Source organism: Hyperolius riggenbachi, chromosome 3 (assembly GCF_040937935.1).
Source record: "Hyperolius riggenbachi isolate aHypRig1 chromosome 3, aHypRig1.pri, whole genome shotgun sequence".
Taxonomy (NCBI): domain Eukaryota; kingdom Metazoa; phylum Chordata; class Amphibia; order Anura; family Hyperoliidae; genus Hyperolius; species Hyperolius riggenbachi.
In genome coordinates this window covers 163,264,891-163,283,620 of record NC_090648.1, presented here as the reverse complement: position 1 = coordinate 163,283,620, position 18,730 = coordinate 163,264,891, and the positions used below count along the sequence as shown (strand labels likewise).

The 18,730-nt window shown below is 43.3% G+C and overlaps 1 protein-coding gene across 6 annotated transcripts in view; it reads left to right on the top strand.

The window, feature by feature from the left end:
• Positions 1 to 8,337: 8,337 nt before the first annotated feature.
• Positions 8,338 to 18,730, top strand: part of NTRK3 (neurotrophic receptor tyrosine kinase 3) — a 977,566-nt gene continuing 967,173 nt past the window's right edge. For 5 of the 6 annotated variants that reach the window (XM_068275165.1, XM_068275163.1, XM_068275166.1 and 2 more), the window contains exons 1-2: positions 8,547 to 8,715; positions 9,525 to 10,151. In XM_068275165.1, coding sequence (XP_068131266.1) covers positions 9,904 to 10,151 — 248 coding nt within the window. In that variant the 5' untranslated portion in view covers positions 8,547 to 8,715; positions 9,525 to 9,903. Of the gene's footprint in view, positions 8,449 to 8,546; positions 8,716 to 9,524; positions 10,152 to 18,730 lie in introns of those variants that run through there. The other variant, XM_068275164.1, reaches the window with a different exon arrangement.

Sequence of the window (18,730 nt, the reverse complement as noted above, 5' to 3'; positions counted from 1 at the left end):
CAGAAAATCATGTGATAACGTATAAAGCTGCTAGTGAAATTACCAAAATAGATACCCTTAATAAGTACAGTAGTAACCCTGAATTAGCATAGTAATACACCATAATCACACACACACACACAAAAAAGGATCACAAGAACAAGATTAGCTCTCAAAAGAGCTGCTGATGGTGCTTTTTTAGCAATAACAATCAGCCAGGAGCAAGCTAACAAGCCTACAAGAGCCTAACTAAGCTTTCCCTATGAGAGTCTGCAGCAGCTCTCCCTTCTCTAATTACTGCAGGCACACGAGTGAGTCCAATGCCTGATGCTGCCTGCCTTTTATGAGGGGAGGTGGGGCTCCATGAGGGAGTGTAGCCTAATTGGCTACAATGTGCCTGCTGACTGTGATGTGGAGGGTCAAAGTTGACCCTCATGATGCACTATGGGGGCGAACCAAACTTCAAGTCAAAACGTCTTATCAGAGTTAACATTCCTTATCAGAGTAGCATAGCGAGCGCTATGAACGTATGCCTGCGAATGGGCAATGACAAGAGCTCCACTCGTCCTGCCCTGAGCCCCTGCAGGTCCAATCACTTTAAAGGACATTATCCCCACACTTTGATTGGCCCAATAGGCTGCCTGTCATGTTGGGCCATGTAAGGCATGTTAATGTTGATAAGGTGTGTTACCTCTGATAAGGCATGCTATTTGTCTTAGTGAATCAAGCCCATTGTCTCTAATAATCCAAATGGTAAACCTACCATGCCTCTCTTGTCATTTCAAAATAAATTTAAAGTCAGCAGGAGCCACTTCAAAATCTTGTGGACGGATTCAGTTCACTGCCCACTCGGCCCGGAAGAAGCGGTTTAGCGAAACGATTGTCAGCCGGGTGCCCCTCACCCCCTCGGCACCCACTATTGCCGTAACGGTATATGTAAGTGTATTGTCTCAGTATCACCATGCACCATGTATTAATATGTGCCGAAGCATTGAAGCAATAAATGTAAGGTGAACCTGAGCAGAGCCGTATCCTCTCTCCATAACTATTTAGGGACTCCTGTACCATTGATGCTGAGCTACTCCTGAAACACATATACCACTACCACCAGGGACATAAATACAAATCATGCCCCCCCCCCCCCCCAGCAAAATATTGATGTTTACAATCCTTCCTTTGCCACTTCTTGGTGACCCTCAAAACACGGGGGTCCATCTTACAAAACCCATAAAACAAGGGTGGCCATCAGGATCTTCACCACCCAAGGTTAGTAGTTGGGTCCCTCCACACCTCTAGCCCCCCCCTGGAGTCACAGCAACTGCTCCACCCTAGTTACGCCCCTGACTACCACTTCCCATCAGCCAATCAGTTCACCGACTACAGAGTGCCTACCTTTCCCTATCCTCACATTCAATAAACTATATACAATGTTGTAAATAATCCATTCAGAACAGCCTGTGGGGAAATAGTTGGCGTCTGTGCCCTGCCACTGTGGTCTCTGTCTGGGATCTACCACTCAACTGTCAGCTCCTTGCTTGCAGGGAAGATTTCTGGATCACATAAGTCCCTTTTTAAATGGGATTTTTTCTGGAATAGCTGCATCTTAACTCAAAACTGTATGACTAATGGCATACCCCCCTGTTTATCTTTATTCATGACAAAAGAAAAAAACAAAACATAGGATGTTGTTAGGCTTCTTTTACACTTGCAGTCCATGTTTGTGTTTTTCTGCATGTTTGAATTTCTCCCTGCAGCAGTGCAGACTGCTACATTAAGCTTGGCCATTTTCCTGAAAAATGCAGCATGCTGTATTTTAACTTAGATTGAATGCACAAAATGTGAAAGAGACAATGGTTTTCTGTAGAAAAAACACGCAATGCATACAAAAATTAACCTTGCAAAAATAATGTGCAAACCCATAGTGTGCTGTACTCAGTCACAAAAGGTTGGTAAAATGTATAAAAATGTAAGAAAATCTGGCACTAACATTCCTATTACATGGCGGCATACAAGGTTTTTTTCCAGATTGAAATTAAAGTGAGATTAACCACTTGAGGACCGACCAAAGGTCTCTGGTCACTTAAAGGACAACTGAAGCGAGGGGTATTTGGAGGCTGCCATATTTATTTCTTCTTAACCTTCTTGCCGGTTATCCCAAGCTCAGCTCGGGGTAACCTGCGCATGGCGACCGGGGAAGCCCAGCAGGAAATCCCGTTCTGAATGGGATTTCCTGCTTACTCTGATCGCCGAAGGCGATGGAAGTGGGTAGGGGGATGCCGCTTGTCAGCGGCTATCATGTAGCGAGCCCTGGGCTCGCTACATGATTTAAAAAATAAAATTTTTTTAAAAAGTGCTGCGCTGCCCCCTTGCCGTCAGAATTGGAACAGCAAGGGGGTTAAGCAATACCACTTGCCTGGAAATCCTGCTGGTCTAGATCAGCAATGTGGCAGGTTTGGTCTGAATAACGTACAGCATGCTGTGTGTTTACTGGACATGTGTGTTTACAGTGCTAATTAAGCATACTTTTAATGTACTGTATGCTTCACTGTATGCTTCTGACTGCAGTCCTAGCATGCAATTTAACTCACCTCTGCTGCATTGCAATGCTATTGCAATGCACCATGTTTAGTGTGAAAGTAGCCTTGTTATGATGATATCATGGCACAGTTTCTCCCAGCACTCAGACAAACCAGCTAACCCAATAAAAGTCTATTTACAGGATGGCTTTAGGCACACTTGGTTTACAGTTAAAGAATGCATAAGGCCAACATAAAGCAGTGCAGCTTTACTTATATGGGGCTTCCTCCAGCCCCTGGAAGTCCTATAGCCAGAAGCGTTCTTTGTATTCGCTGAAGAAGCCCACTTTGCTCCTCCAACAAACTCTTCCTAACCATCCTACGCATCTCGCACTCCCATGCACAACCACAACTTCACTAGAGCTGCCCCCAACCTGTGGAACTCTCTCCCACTGCCTATCAGGGTTGCCCATCCTTCAAAAAGCACTCAAAACTCATCTCTTCAAGGAGGTCTACCCAACCTCGATGCTGCCCTAATTCTCTCTGCTGAGAACCCCCCGTTGTAAGCCGTTGGGACCTCTCCCCTTGCGTATCATACTGATTGTACACTCTACCCAGAGTATGTAAACTTGTATTATCAGCACTACCATTCCACTGTATTATCTGGCACTGTACTACTACTTGTATTATGTTGTGTATCTTATTGCTTATTACCTGTATTATTGTATCTATTGCCTAATACCTGTATTGTGCTGCCACCCCTGTTATCATTGTCTGCAATCCTATGTATTGTACAGCAGTGCATAATATGTTGGCACTATATAAATCCAATAAATAATTAAAAATATATAAATAAGTAAAGCTTTAAATATCCATTAAAAAATAGTTTTACTTGTAAGTAATGGCATCCTTATAGTATCTGAATGTTACTTTGTCAACTGAACTGGTGATTAACTCACCCATTTGCTAGTAAATGGGAATTAGTGTTAAGCCCTGCCTCCGTTGAAAAAAATATATGTCACAGCTTTTTTGCCACAAAGCTGTAACAATCGGTGTCAGCACAACAGAGATGTCACGATCGGTGTAGCAGAGAGGGTCTGATTCTCGGTGATCTGCAGTATCACTGGGAATACAGATATATATCCGATTACTGATGATCTGCAGCATCACCTACAATCCGATATAACGCCAACCCCTGAACACCTGAGTAGTGTGAGTGCCTGATGCAACAGTAATACCGTGAGGACTAAGCCTCAGAAACAAGTGCCGTACAGTATGAAGTACTGCAGCAATACAGATTCCTTCCGAAGGCCTAGACTCTCCCGGGGGAGGAGTCAGGCGGAGCGTAGGAAGGACAGAACGTGAGTGACACCTAGGAGAGAGTGTCACTTACCGATCTGGGAACTGCCTCTAACAGTAAGGTCAGTTCTCGAAGTCGGGCAAGCCAGGTCGTAACACACAGACAGATACAGTACATATTCAGAAAGCAGAGGCGGAGTCTAATAAACAAGCAGGGTTCGGCAACAGGGTATCAGAAATATCGGGGTACAGAATCAGGAATCAGATGCAGAGTCTAAGAGCGAGCCGAGGTTCGGCAACAGGGTATCAGAATGACAAGGTACAAGATCAGAATACAGAAGAATAGTAACAAGCTTGGGGAACCTGAGGAGCGAGTTCCCAATGAATACAGGATGGGCCCTGAGGCAGCAAATACAGAGCTGGCCCTGTGGAGCAGGTGCCCAACAAATACAGAGCTGGCCCTATGGGGCAGGTGCCCAGCAAATACAGAGCTGGCCCTGTGGAGCAGGTGCCCAGCAAATACAGAGCTGGCCCTGTGGAGCAGGTGCCCAGAACATACAAGGCATGAACTATCTCCTAGCGATAGAGATAGTTCTCAGGGTCGGGAAGGCCCTGGGGAGCAGGTGCCCAGCTAATACAGAGCTGGCCCTGTGGAGCAGGTGCCCAGCACATACAAAGCTGGCCCTGTGAAGCAGGTGCCCAGCACATACAGAGCTGGCCCTGTGAAGCAGGTGCCCAGCACATACAGAGCTGGCCCTGTGAAGCAGGTGCCCAGCACATACAAGGCATGAACTATCTCCTAGTGATAGAGATAGTTCTCAGGGTCGGGAAGGCCAGGTCGGCAACTCACAGACAAACAAAGTACAGGATCAGAAGACAGAGGCAGAGTCAGGGGCTAGCGGAGGTTGGCAACGGAGTATCAGAAAGGCAAGGTACAGAGTCAGATATCAGGAGAGTAGTCAGACAGGCAAGAAGTCATAACAGATAATCACAATCAAACTAGTACTTTAAGCTATCAACAGAATCTAGCTAAGTGTAGGATTACAGCTCCAGCTGGTCCCGGCACACTTAAGGATCTGACTACAGGTCTGAGTGCTCCCACGTATGTGTTCGCAATGACAGGCAACCAGCAACTGACCAAGCAGCAGAATATATAGTTGCTGGACACTGCCGCCCCGCCCGAACCATTCAGCCAATCATGAGTCCTGCAGGAATCAGCTGACCTTCCTGATCAGCTGACACTTCCCCTGCTGGTATAAAGGTCCTGAATTCAGGCCCGTGCGTGCATAGCTCTCCATCTGCCTAGGTGCACAAACAGACCCAGCCACACCAAGCACATGCTGCTGCATGCAAACAGCCGCTTTGCTGTCAGGACATGCGGCGGCTTTTCCGCGATCCACCACACAACAAGACGCGTGCAAACCGCCGCGTAGGACGCGGAGTCAGCCGCCTAGCTCTTGGCACACCTGGCGGCTTTCCGCGTTTCCTCACAAGAGAATCTGATTATTGGTGATCTGCAGTATCACCAAGAATACAGATATATACCTGATTATTGATGATCTGCAGAATCACCAATAATACAAGTATAACTAACCTCTGGACACCTATATAGTGTGAGTGTTTGGTGCAACAGTAATGACTTTGAGTGGGACCACCCGAGGAGCAGGTGGTCCTCGGCAGTATGGGAAATACCTCCCTCTGGGAAGTGCAAGACCTTTCAGCAGCCTGAGACATCCAAAGGGGTGGAGCCCCAGGCTGAATAACAGGAAGGCCCTGTGGCTGAGTGACACCTGGAAGGTGGGCATCACAAGCAGGTCTGGAGACTAATCTCTCAATGGAGAGGGATAGCTCTCAAGGTCGGACAGGCCAGGTCGGCAACACACGGGCAGATAAGGTACAGAGACAGAAGGCTGATTCGGTAACCAGGGGCAGGCAAGGTTGGCAAAAGGTAATCAGATATGCATAGGTACCAAATCAGAAAGCAGAGGGATAGTCAGGAATGCAATAGGTCATAACAGATCTCAAACAATGCCTAGTCTTGGGTGTGAGGTCCGTGGTCTCGACACCCTGGAACTAGTCTGAAGTATAACTCAATGGTAACACAGTATCCCTAGTCTTGGGTGTGGGGTCCGTGGTCTCAACAACCTGGAACTAGTCTGAAGTATAACACAATAGTAATACAGAAGTAATCTGGCTCAGTGTGAATTCCCAGGTCCTCCTGGTTCTAACACACTGTGGGATCTGACTATGGTCTGAGTGCTTTCACGTAAGTGTTCGCAACGGCAGACAACTTGAGACTGACCAGCAATAACTATATATAGAGCGGCGCTCCCCGGCACCACCCCTCGCTGATCAACCAATAGCCACTTGCTCTGAGATCTGCTGACCAACCTGGTCAGCTGATTCCTCCTCGTTTGTCATAAGGGTTCTGCCTCTCAGCGCGCGCATGTATTCCTCAATCTGTGTGCACTAACAGGCCCAGCCACCTCAGACGCACGCTGCTGTGTGCAAACCGCCGCGGTGGATGCGGAACCAGCCGCCTCGCTGCCAGTCCGCGCCGTGGCTTTTCCACAATCTATTACAAAAGCCTGCCAAGAAATCTGGAGCTCTGTAGCCACCCCGCCTATGCTGCTGTAGCCCGGTTGGTCATGGTAACACAGGTGGGAGTGGCTGCAGAGCTTCGCCCTTCTCTGCAAGGCTTCAGGTTTTCAATGGGGGGTGGGGTTTAAGACTAATGGCCATTTCTCAGTGCACAAATGAATTATTCACCCATTCAATCATGAAAGTTGCATTATGGAACTAAAAGGATGCCATTATTTACATTGAATTTTAAGTAAAATACACTGGATTGTACTCTTCAAGGTGAACCTAAATCGAACTTTTAAAAAAAGAGTTTCACTTACCTGGGGCTTCTACCAACCCCTGTGCCTGCGCCATCACAGAACGATCCTCCGGTCCCCTGCAGCAGCTAACTTTCGTTTACCATTGGGAAGCTGACGGCCACTGCGCTTGCGCGGCCCTGACCCGCGTGCATCCTCAATCATGCTCCCATCGCCGGGTGCATCCTACAAATGCACAGTATGAGATTTACGGGCACAGGGAGGCTGCAGGGGGCCGGCAGAAACCCCAGGTAAGTGAAACTCTTTTTTTAGAGTTCGGTTTAGGTTTCCTTAAAGAGAACCCGAGGTGGGTTTGAAGAATATTATCTGCATACAGAGGCTGTATCTGCCTATACAGCCCAACCTCTGTTGCTATTCCAAACCCCCCTAAGGTCCCCCCCCCCCCTGCACTCTGCAATCCCTCATAAATCACAGCCACGCTGCTGACAAACAGCTTGTCAGAGCTGGCTGTGTTTATCTCTATAGTGTCAGTCTGCTGCTCTCCCCTCCTCCTGCAGAACTCCAGTCCCCGCCTGCATCCCTTCCCTCCCTGCTGATTGGAGGGAAGGGACAGGGGCAGGGACCGGAGCTATGCAGGAGGCGGGGGAGCAGCTGAGACTGACACTACAGATGTAAACACAGCCTCAGAGCATGGCTGTGATTTATGAGGGATTGCCGAGTGCAGGGGGACCTTAGTGGGGTTTGGGATAGCAACAGAGGCTGGGCTGTATAGGCAGGTCCAGCCTCTGTATGCAGATAACATTCTTTAAACACACCTCGGGTTCTCTTTAAACATTTTTTGTCCATTTTCTGGATCAGAGACCAACAGAAAAGCATGTTAATTATATTATTAATAGAATCTGTTCACACATGTCTGTTATCAGTGGTTTGTTGGTACGCAAAGTTCTTTGTCACAACCTATGCAATTTTTCCAGACAGTGGACAAAAGTCAGACTTGTCATAATAGCAATGCTATGTATGGCGTGTCCTATGCAACGGATGCAACAGAAACATGAAGTACTAATCAGTCATAATGTGGTCCGAACCATACTGTCTTTCACTACCTGGATATTAGATTGTAAGCTCAGCAAAAAACTAATGGGTATTGGGCAACAGTCTCAATAAAGAAAATCAGAAAACAAACAAACAAAAAAATAAAATAAAAAACAACAAAAACAAAAAAATAAACATGAAACCTTAAAAAAAAAAAAGTAAATTAATAATGAGATAATTATAAACTGAACTAGCAGTGTTTGTTTTCTTAAAGATACTGAAGTTTGTTTAATTATTAGGCATGCTGGTTGTTTACTTTATAATCAGAAATATTATCTTTTTACACATGAGCTGTCATCACACTCTCCAAACTTCTGTAAAATCGAATTAGGCATAAATAACAAAGTAACATAACAAAATATCACTGGGGTATCAGTTAGGCATAAATAAAATAACAGAACAGATATCTCAGGGTTATCGTCCTCTCCAGCTGATTCAGCACCACAAAAGGCATCCTGCAATGATGTCATTCGTCGAGATTGCATAAAATAAGATACATTTCCATGGATAAGTGGACATTGTGTTTCTGTCGGAGGCACTGTGAATGTGCATTATTTCATGCTTCTGGAAGGAGTATGCACCAGAGACAGAGGGGAAGAGAAAGAGTGAGAGAGAGAGGAGAGGGAATTCCACAAGTGTGCATGAAGTAGAGGATTAGGATAAAGGGGATTTTTCTCTATGCTGCCCTCCTTTTCATCATACTGCATAGAGAATTAGTTTTGGTGTGTATATGTGTGTGTGTGTGTGTGTGTGTATGTGTGTGTGCTGCCACTCTCCTCCCTCTGCCTCTCTCTCTCTCTCTCTCTCTCTCTCTCCTCATACTGATCACACAGCTTTGATTCTCTGGCTCTCAGTAAACAGCTGAGACTCCCACATTTCTTTCCATCCCCCCTACCCCCCTTGCCTTGGACGAGAGACAGCAGATCGTCTTTGAGGCTGCAATCCTCGGGCTCTGAGAGTGACATGCACCTGTAACCCCCCACTAGCAGGTTCATCTTGTGTTATCATTGTCTTGTGTGTGTTTTTTTCCTATGTGTCTCTATATTGATGTGATGTGTCTGCATCTGTGAACAGCAGAGAGAGAGAGAGGAGAAGATCACGTTACAGAGCAGCATCCAAGGGACCCTTGATGAAGGGCACAGCAAATTAAGCATTGCTAGGATCTACTTAGGGTGCTGCGCTTGCCAAAAATGCATCATGCATCTTAATTTGCTTCCTCCAGTTCATTGCAACGTGCTGGACTCTCTCAGCCTCCTCCTGCTGCCTTTCCTCCTCTAGTCCTGCTTTTCTTGAACCATTTTGGACACTGGCTGCAAATCACAATCTGTCAGATTAGCGATAGTTCAGCCTCATCATCCCCATCATCCTTCCTCAAGCTGTGACATCCACTAATTTTTTTTTTCATCATTATTATTTTTTCCCAGCTTGTGCCTGTTTCCTTCAGTTGCAGCAGCAAAGTCGATCTCACAGTTCATTCCAGATCGCTTCTCCCCATCCCTGGTGATCACATGCAAAGGAGATAGATGAGGCTAGGATCCTGAACTTTTTTTTGTGCTGTACAGCCCTGGATGTGCTCTGCAGATCCCTGGGAGGAGAGGAGGGACAACCTATATGGATGTGTCAGTGGGAGAGCAGAGTCTCACCGCTTTATAGGGGAGGTGTAGTGTGCATGTCTCATTTTTTGTTTTTTGCATACATCAGGATACAAATGGTGCTGTTTGATCTCTGATCTTGTCTGTGCATCACTCCCTTTCCCTGATTCTTCTTTACCCCCCTCCCCTTATGTGTTTTTTTGCAGGTGTGACAGTTTGAAATCTGCCCAGTAGGTGGGACTTGGTGACTTTAGCACCCGTTTTTTTCTGTCTCCCCATCTTCTATTGCATTCCTCAGAAGTCTTGTAGACCGCCTGGCTTAAAAAAAATAATAATACTAAAAAAAATCAACAATCTGGAATCAAGAAGACGAGAGAAGAAGCAGCAGCAGCAGCAGCATCAGGCACTATGCATCTCCCTGGGCTAAGAGCACTGCGCGTCTGATCCATTCCAGGATGACTTTAGCTGCAAGAGGATTTTGCATCTGATTGACCATCAAGAGAAGAAGAACACCAAAAAGGCTGAGATTTTGGTCCCCCTCCTTTCCTTCCCCCCTTTTTTGGGGCCGAAGAGCCACCGGCTGCCATGGATCTGTATATTTCTCCTACAAAGTGCAGTTTCTGGAGGATTTTCTTACTATGGAGCGTTTGGCTGGACAGTATGGGTTCGGTTCTGGCTTGCCCTGCTAATTGTGTGTGCAGCAAGACTGAAATCACCTGCAAGAAGCCGGACGATGGCAACATCTTTCCCTTATTGGAAGGGCAGGAATCAGGACCAAGTAATGGGAACATCAGCCTCAATATCACAGACATCTCCAAGAACATCATTCACATGTAAGTCTCCTCTGCTGCATCCCTGTCCCTTCAAAAAATAATAGGTACCAGTTTGGTGTGGATGGTAATCGATCCTACAGCACCAGGTGCATTGGCTTTGCTACAGTGTGATCTTTATGTACTCTGCAACAAATAATATCCATTCACTTCCTTGAGTGCAGTAATTTGGTCCATGCTTAGAATGAAGTTAATCTGGTTGGTAGTGCATGGGAACCAGAGGCTAGTCCTCCTAACTCCTGCTCAATTCTGCTGGAGAGCCAAGGCTAGCCTTACTGATTGCTTTTGCTATTAGCTGAACTGGTAGAGGATGGCATATAACCAGAAAAGTGATGCATCCCTGTGTAGCATTGATGTGTTTATTACATTGATTAAAACAAAATAGCTGTTCAATAGACATACAGAGCAGTTGGCTTATGATGAGACTTGCAACAGCCTGCCTTGTGTGGAAAAAAATGCATAATGATGTACCTGATGGCATATCTACTATATTGAATCTATGGCAAGCATGCATGTGGGAGTCAGCATCTAGAGCTGATATTCTCTTAGTATTTATTGAATTTTCTGTTACTCCATTTATATAGCAAGAGATTGTCACCCAAGACAGACAGGACGTGTCTTTCCTTCAGATCCACCCTATCTACAGCTAGTGGTGTGAAGTGCTTGCAATACACTGTTGAACAACTGCAGTCTCTACTCTAGTGAAAATGTATTTTTCTTCCCCCCTGCTGTTAGTTGGCTAAAGCAATTGGGATGCTGCACAAGTGTATTCTGATTGGGGAGGGGGATAAAACCTAAAACACGATCTTTTGTTCTGAGAAAACAATGTCATATAAATATGTGTGCAAAGTTTGCCTTTTACCAGATGGACATAATGGAGTAAAAATGACTGGCAGGCTGGTAATGATGCAGATGCTGTCTTCCACCACTTCATGTTGGTATTGTGTCAGATCTCACTACTGTAGGATGAAGCAGTATCTGATGTGAACTGTGTGTAAGGGGTTAACAGGTTTCCTACTGTAACACAGTGAGAGTGCTATGCCTAAATAAAGTACTATGGTGCATATTCAGATGTTTTCTGGCAGGGAGAAAGTATGTAATAGCTCATAGGGAAAAAAATGGTGTTGGAATAAATTATAATGGCAGTAAAGTTCTATAAGAGGAGAATGTGTTGCTATCTGTCAAGTGGAACGGAGATGCTGTAGCATGGCCAGAAATGCAGCATCCACTGGTGTTTCGGATGAGAGTTATAGATGTTGTGTTCCTTTCAGCATCAGACAGCAGAAAAGCCCATCTTCATGTCCTCCAGCTCCCAAGCCTTGATCCCTGGAATTGCTAGACAATTTTTGCATTAGAGCCCATTCTGGTTGGAGGAAGGTTTGCTCAATGTCTTGTCGTCAGGGTGTTTTTTTTTCCCCCTTCACACCATGCATTTGTGAAAGAGAGCCATGGAGATTGCTTCTCCACCCTCTCGTTTATAACACAGCACAGAGTGTTTAAATATTCAGCTCACCAACTAGATCACACACTACAGATAATCCCTGGGAAGTGATGGTGTTATGGAAGCGTGTGGATTGGGGGGGATAAGTAAATAAATGCAAGTTGATGGTAGAGACTGGTGATGTGGAATAAATCATTGTTCAGTTTTGCCCTGATCCCCCTTCGCTGTACAAGTACATGGCTTCTGGTTATGCTTTAGTGATCCCTGTGCCTAGCCAACTCTAGCTGACAATTGTTGCTTCCTCTGTCAGATACAATTATATATTGGGACTGGAGTATTTTAAGTTAGCAGATTGCAGTATGTTGTGTAACGTATGTTTGCTGCTTTTATATGCTGCTTAGATGGTGTTTATAGGGTCATCAGGCTTCATGAACTCTGCATTTAAATTCATTTTGCTTTCTTCAAGATTATGTATTTCATTTGGCACTGAAGACATTCTGAACAGGATGTCATAGAATGAGGCATGGTAAACCCAAAATGGATTACATGATGTGGAAAAAAGATGGACTAATGCTAATTTCAGTTAAAGTAATGACATATAACCTTTTTTGTACTGTTTTTGTTTAATTTTATTAGACATTTTAGTGATTTTATAAATATGTATATAGCATGGCCTAGTCAATGCACATTGTCCTTTTGGGTTACATGCAGGAATGGTGATTACCTGAGTAACTTGAGGACAAGCACACTTTTAGGATGATCTGATTTAAATTCTGCCTCAAATTTCAGCCTCCTTCCATCCCGCTTTCCTACGGTCTGTCCAAATATGACAAGTTTGGATGCATTTTTAATAGTTTTAAATGTACTGTGACTATTTTACACAACTGGTAACAATTACTTGGAGTGAGGTCATCTGTAGCAGATGTCTCTAAAGTTAAGGCACTGGTAGCAAAATATTTTATTCAATATATTCTATTCCCTCCCATGCATACCTTTCTTCCATAAAATGGTATCCTTTGGTGACTATATATACTTACATGGTGTCAGAAATAGAAGTACTATGTTTACTTGTTGTTATAAGCCGTAGCAGTTTTTTTTTTTTAGTTTTGAACCACTAAAAAACACGTTTTCTTCAATTTTTATTCATAGCTTCAAATTTGCGCACCACTTATTGTTGTTGCACATCAGATTGTCTATTCTCTTTGTTGGGTCTGGGAAGGCCTTGCAACTTTGTATCCACCCATCCTGCAGTAGATTGTGGTACGCCGCGCCCAACAGTGAGTTTTTATTATCCCTACTGGAGTAAGTTTGGTCATGTTGGGCGTAGTCACTTATTGCCTTGTTCTTGTCTACCCAAGTCTGCCACACTTAGAAATACCATGTCTTGGTTTGGTTCTTAAGAGTATAACATACCAGAACAATGTTTTATTTACTGGTATTAACGCTCAAGATTCTAGATATGTCTTATTAGTTTAGCTCCACCATGTTTCATCTACAGTGTGTAATATTGTTTGCAAAAAAAAAAAAAAAAAGAAGCCAATTGGCCTAGTTTCTCACACCTTTTTGTACCTTATATGAATATTTAAGCTAACAAATAAACATGTTTGTGAATATAAACCATGGAAAGCGAAGACAAAAGTGAATGACTATTAGGTGAAACTATTTCTTGGCAGATCAGGCTTAATTTTTGCAATGCTGCTACAAATGATATTGTAATGTACAAGTGACTGGATTCAGTACCCATTACCTATATGACCATATAATGATTATCATTATTCCGTGACTGGGAATTTGTGCCGTTGGTGAATAAGAAGCTTTTGGTTTTGATCCATTGGTTCTTGGTGCTAAAAAGTCAATGTGGTATTTTTGGGTGTGATTTGGGGATCAAGTAGATATTTAGGTTAGAAGATAATTAGGTGTGAAATTCCAAAAGCCTTCTGTAACTAATATTCAGATCAAGCTGCAAATTATTCTAAACCCTTCAACTGTAATTATTGGACTTAACCCTACAGAAACCTAACACCAACTTTCCACTAAAGTTACGTACATACCTTTTCAGATTTAACAGAATCACAGTCTGTGAATACTTCAGTTGGAGCCAAGATGTGTCCACTAAATGACCGGTGCTGCCTGAATCAGCATTTAAACAGAGGTTGGTTGACACATTCAACAATGAAGTTAAGTGAAGGATTTCATCTTTTTGTTCTGTTGTGGACTATTGTAGAGGATCTGTGTATACCTGAAATGATCGTCTTGGTTATATGACTGATCAGAAGATTAAATCATCCACTTAACTTCATCCTTTATTGTCTGTGGACCTTTCTTTGCTTGATCATATTAGATTATCATCAACCAAAATGATAATGTGTAATTATTGCAGACGAAAAGCTATATGTGTGCAGGTGTCCTCCTGCTTTGGTGGCTTTCTTTCTGTGATCAGCCAAGCTAAAAAATTCTTGGTCAACATGATTTTTGTCCCTTTAATGGGGTGTCACCCACTCAATCTCCCCCTCCCCTTTCTATAGAATGGAACAAACTGCTTTCCAGATAGCAGCATGGTCATAAAAAATTCCACCCCAAATGATTAGGGATCATCGTTTTAGGCAACAAATATCGGAACTGAGTTTGTAGAATAAGCCAAACCCTAACTATCCATCTTTTTAACCCTACACTCACCTAATATCAGTTCATGATTAGCACATAGCATCGACACCTTAAACTGCCTTAAACTTCTCTGCTGTCCAAGTGGCTGTGGGAAAAGTTAATGATTTGTGTTGCAGCCACTGTATCCAACCACTGGGATTCACGTATGTCTGAAAAATGATTAATTTTAATATTCAAGACTTTTGGACTCTAGAACTCATCTAAACTCATATGTACAGTGAATTTGGGTAAGTTGTACAGTACCATCACCTTTGTAAAGGATTCTCCTATTGTTCAATGTTGTGCAGCTAATTTTCCGGGTAGCAGGGCTTTTTGGCGCCCCCCGCATATTGCCAAAGCTTGGTGCAGGTATAGCAATAATGCTATAGTCCACACCTCGCACATGGGTAATTCGGGGATCTGGCGATTGTCGCACCCCAAATTACTTCTCCCTCCGAGTTGCGACAACTCAGAGGGTGAATAGTATTTAACACCACCCGAATGTGTGCGGCAGCTGGGTGAGCCGTCATTCAGCTCACCCTGCGCCAAAAAGTCCAGTGCCAAAATGCCATGTACGCATTACCTATATGCTGTAAAAACTTCTCACCAGGAAACAGAACAGGTTAAAAAGGAACCCGAGGTGAGAGACATATAGAGACTGCCATATTTATGTACATTTAAACAATACCAGTTGCCTGGTAGTCCAAAAAAGGACTACCATTCAATGAGCATTGTTTAAAAGGAAATAAATATGTCAGCTTCCATATGTCTCTTCCCTTGGGTTCCCTTTAAATACTGAAAATACAGGAGCAAGGGTATTAATAAGTATGCCTGCTTGTTGTTAAGGTGATTTTATTCCAACCAAAATATGAAGGACCTGCCACCACCGGGTTATCTGACTGCAAGTGCTGCTATTGCCCTTCTAAGTCTGTTCAAGCGGCCATATCTTATGCTGCTGCCGTTAAACTCTGGGCTTAATGATCATTAAAGTTGCGTTACAGTAAAATGGTTTTCTTTTCAGAAGCAGTTTGTTGCATGCTGGTTGCACTGTCAATATAAAGACATCTGCACATCGCTTGACCAGTATATTAGCGATTGACGTCTGTCTATTGAGTAGTTATCCATACTATGAGCAAGACAACTCCTGTGCTGCTTTCTCAGTAATGATCCATCTACCACCAGTGGATGTGTCATTAGAAAAGTCAAAGAAAACCTATATATCACTGCATCACAGTCCTGTGTAGAAGCTACATCCTGGTGTTTGCTAGGCGGTATGCAAAAAGCATTGGGAAACAGAGCTGGAGAAATACGCTAAACATGTTTGCACTATTAGCCTGTATGCAGCTTCAATGTAAAATCTACAACATAATCGCCAAATACCAGCTTCACATTTAATATAGTGTGTGTGAAATATATGCAGAAGCACTCACAGGTTGTGTGCCTGATGCCTTCTCTGCCTTGTTTTCTAAGCCCCCGATCATCGCTCTATTTCTGAAACCTTTTGTAGGTTGTTGTCTGAATCATCTGCATGTGACTAATGCAATATGCATATTTATTCTAGAGCAATGGTGGCTTCCTGGCGCTTATTACTGTACAGCTGTCATTATAGGATAACAATTTGGAAATCATTACTGTAAAAAAAATATAATCACGCAGAAAAGTCGTACTGAATATGTGCTCTAACAATGCTTGTTTTTTTTATATCTTTATTTTTTATTTTTTTTTACCTATCATTCAGTAAATGGCTTTTTGCATCTCTGTTTTCAAGGTTTGTGATATGCAAATGAAAAGGTAGTGACAGATTCAGCATAGGGGTATAATTACACAGATTCCTTTCAGGGTGTAATGCGCCACAAAGTGGCAAATCCACATTGGAGATTTCTAAGAAATGAGAGTGGCAAAAAGAGCGCCGGTGACAGTTGCTGTCCGTTTTGTCAGCTTACTCATCATGAGAAGTTAGTAATTTCATTGCTAGAGAATGAGCTCTTTACAGGCTGCATCATACATGAATGGCATATCATATACTAGCCTGCTTCTCATGTAAGAATGTAACCTGCAGTGAAGAAAACTGAAGCAAGACTGGAACAGTGGCCTGTAGCATCTTCAAAGGGAAACAATAATCCCGATTTGGGTCAACTGTCACAGATCTATGTTGCCAGTTAGCTTAGTAAGTAGAGAGTTTAGATGTTACAGGTTTGTGCCAGATAAGGTCTTTGTAGCTATACATCCTGTTTAAAAATGTGGTTCCTTGCTTTGAAGCAGCCCAGATGAGGAAGGAAATCACAGCCTCTGTCAGTAGCTTTTGCTGCTCAGCCCAGCGCCATTAATTTGTGACTAAAAACAAGCTTTGCCCTAGAAGTTCAGGCTGGGCCGGATTTTCCATAAGGCACTGTAGGCATACAGACGCCTTATGGGGGAGAGGGGGCCCCTCCTCCTTGGATCACCGACCTCGGGAGCTTAGTGTCTAATCCCTGCTTCAGATCACTGACCTCAGGCAATTACACCCTAAGCCTTGTCTCATGGATGATTTGATACTGTGATTAAATTATAAGATTCAACGGACAGTTAGTGACAAAAAAGGCAGGGATTAGAGTTCAGAATATTTTTACCTGGGGGTGTAACCTGTGTTGAGGGTGGAGTTTAGGGCAACAGAATGCCTCAGTTGTAAATCCAGCCCTGAGGAGGGCTTTATGAAATATCACTCTATTCTTTATGACTTATCTGATTTGCCCTTGTTTTGCTTCTGTAATGTTTTAAAGGTGGTGTTGCATCATCGTAATGAGAAACGCCGCGGTAGGCCCAGAAAAAGCGCCTGGGAGCGTTGAAACGCAACGCTCCAAAACGCGGCGTTTAGTGTGAATGGTAAAATGAAAGTCTATGGACTTTCTTTTACCTAGGAAAACGCCAACTTCGGCCGTGGCGTTAAAACGCCGAAAAAGCCCTCTGGTGTGAAAGGGCCCTAAGAGAAATGTATTCTCAACAGCCACACCATATACAAAATAGTTTAATGCATAAGAAAAAAAAATGATTGTTAAAATATTTTGTAGCCATTTTTCCTTATCTTAAAATATTACTACATTAAACCAGGCCTTGAATAGTGTTAGTAAATTCAGTGGTATGGAGCGCTTGGTTAATTACTGTTCTAATGTCTGGTTTACGGTTTTGTCTTCTCTAAATGAATAGAAAATAACAGGACTGTTCTGGTGCATATAGGAAGCCAAAGGTATCATTTCAGATCAGCATGTTGTGATGTTGTGGATTGAGTTACTGCGGCCTTGTAGTATGATATAAAAGTGTAACCTTATACAAAGAGAAGGTGAACATATTGTCTTCAACTGAGAACATATGAGCAGGTTGAGGAAAATAGTATTGATGAAGTTCTAAATAGGTGAACAGCTATAGATGATTAGAGCTACACAAAAAGGTTTTGAATTTCAAAAGTTTTGTTCCAAAGTAGGTGAAAAAGTACTATCAGGATAATTCTGAGTATTTTTTTTTTTTTTGCTTTCTGGTGGCTTAGAAGACATTTTATTTACAAAATGTGTAAATATCACCTAGGAAAAAACCTGGAGAAAAATTGAATTGGACAACTGAGACAATGTGCATGCCTTATTGGGTTGTATTGAATGGGACTGAACTGCAGTGTTGGTGCTGGAGGTGGTGGTGGAGGAGGTGTCAGGGGTCATGCATTAAGTGGTGGGCTTTGTTCAGTATTGCTTACAATGTTAATAAGCTACAAATATACAGCATGCATAACATTCTTTGCCAAAAGCTAAAAAGGTGAGGATAGCTTATGCTTGACCTGCTAGAGTAGATACATGGGTGCTCTCAGTCCTGACTCATAAACCCCTGATGATGGTGGAAGCCGAAACCTGTCGGGACAAAAGCAAGTAATGATCATTCATTTGTTACCGGGCACGAAGATTGTTAGTACCATGGGAGTGGGATGTGCAGTCTGCCAGAAAGGGTCCTCAGTGGATTGGGACCCTCTAAATGTGAGTCATTATCAAACTGTACCTGTTGTGTATTTTGAAGAATAAAGCCATTATTAGAAACCAGATGCCACTGAGGTCACCCTTTGTTGTTTATATCCCTGCACACTAAGTGCAATCTGCAGGTGGAAGCAACAAATCCAGTGGGACTCTCATTCTTATATTCAGCTGTTGAGTGGGAGTAGTCTGGAGTGACTGTCATCTTTAATGATCCATACAGCACTACAGATTTATATACATGCTCATTGTTGAAGTCTCGTTGGGTACACGGGTGAATCTGTTGGCATGCTCCTACATCCTGTCACTTGAGTGCAGTTGCACTTGGCTTGTGGTTACCTAGGATGTTGCATGTTAATTTTCTGACTTTAATAATAGAGGGCAGTAATTACCACTAAATGTATTATTATATTGCATAACACCATAATTTTCTACAGCGCTATATAAAGTACAGTGTAGGCAGTAGTCGATACCATAAATACATACAGAAGTTATTCAAAGAACAATAG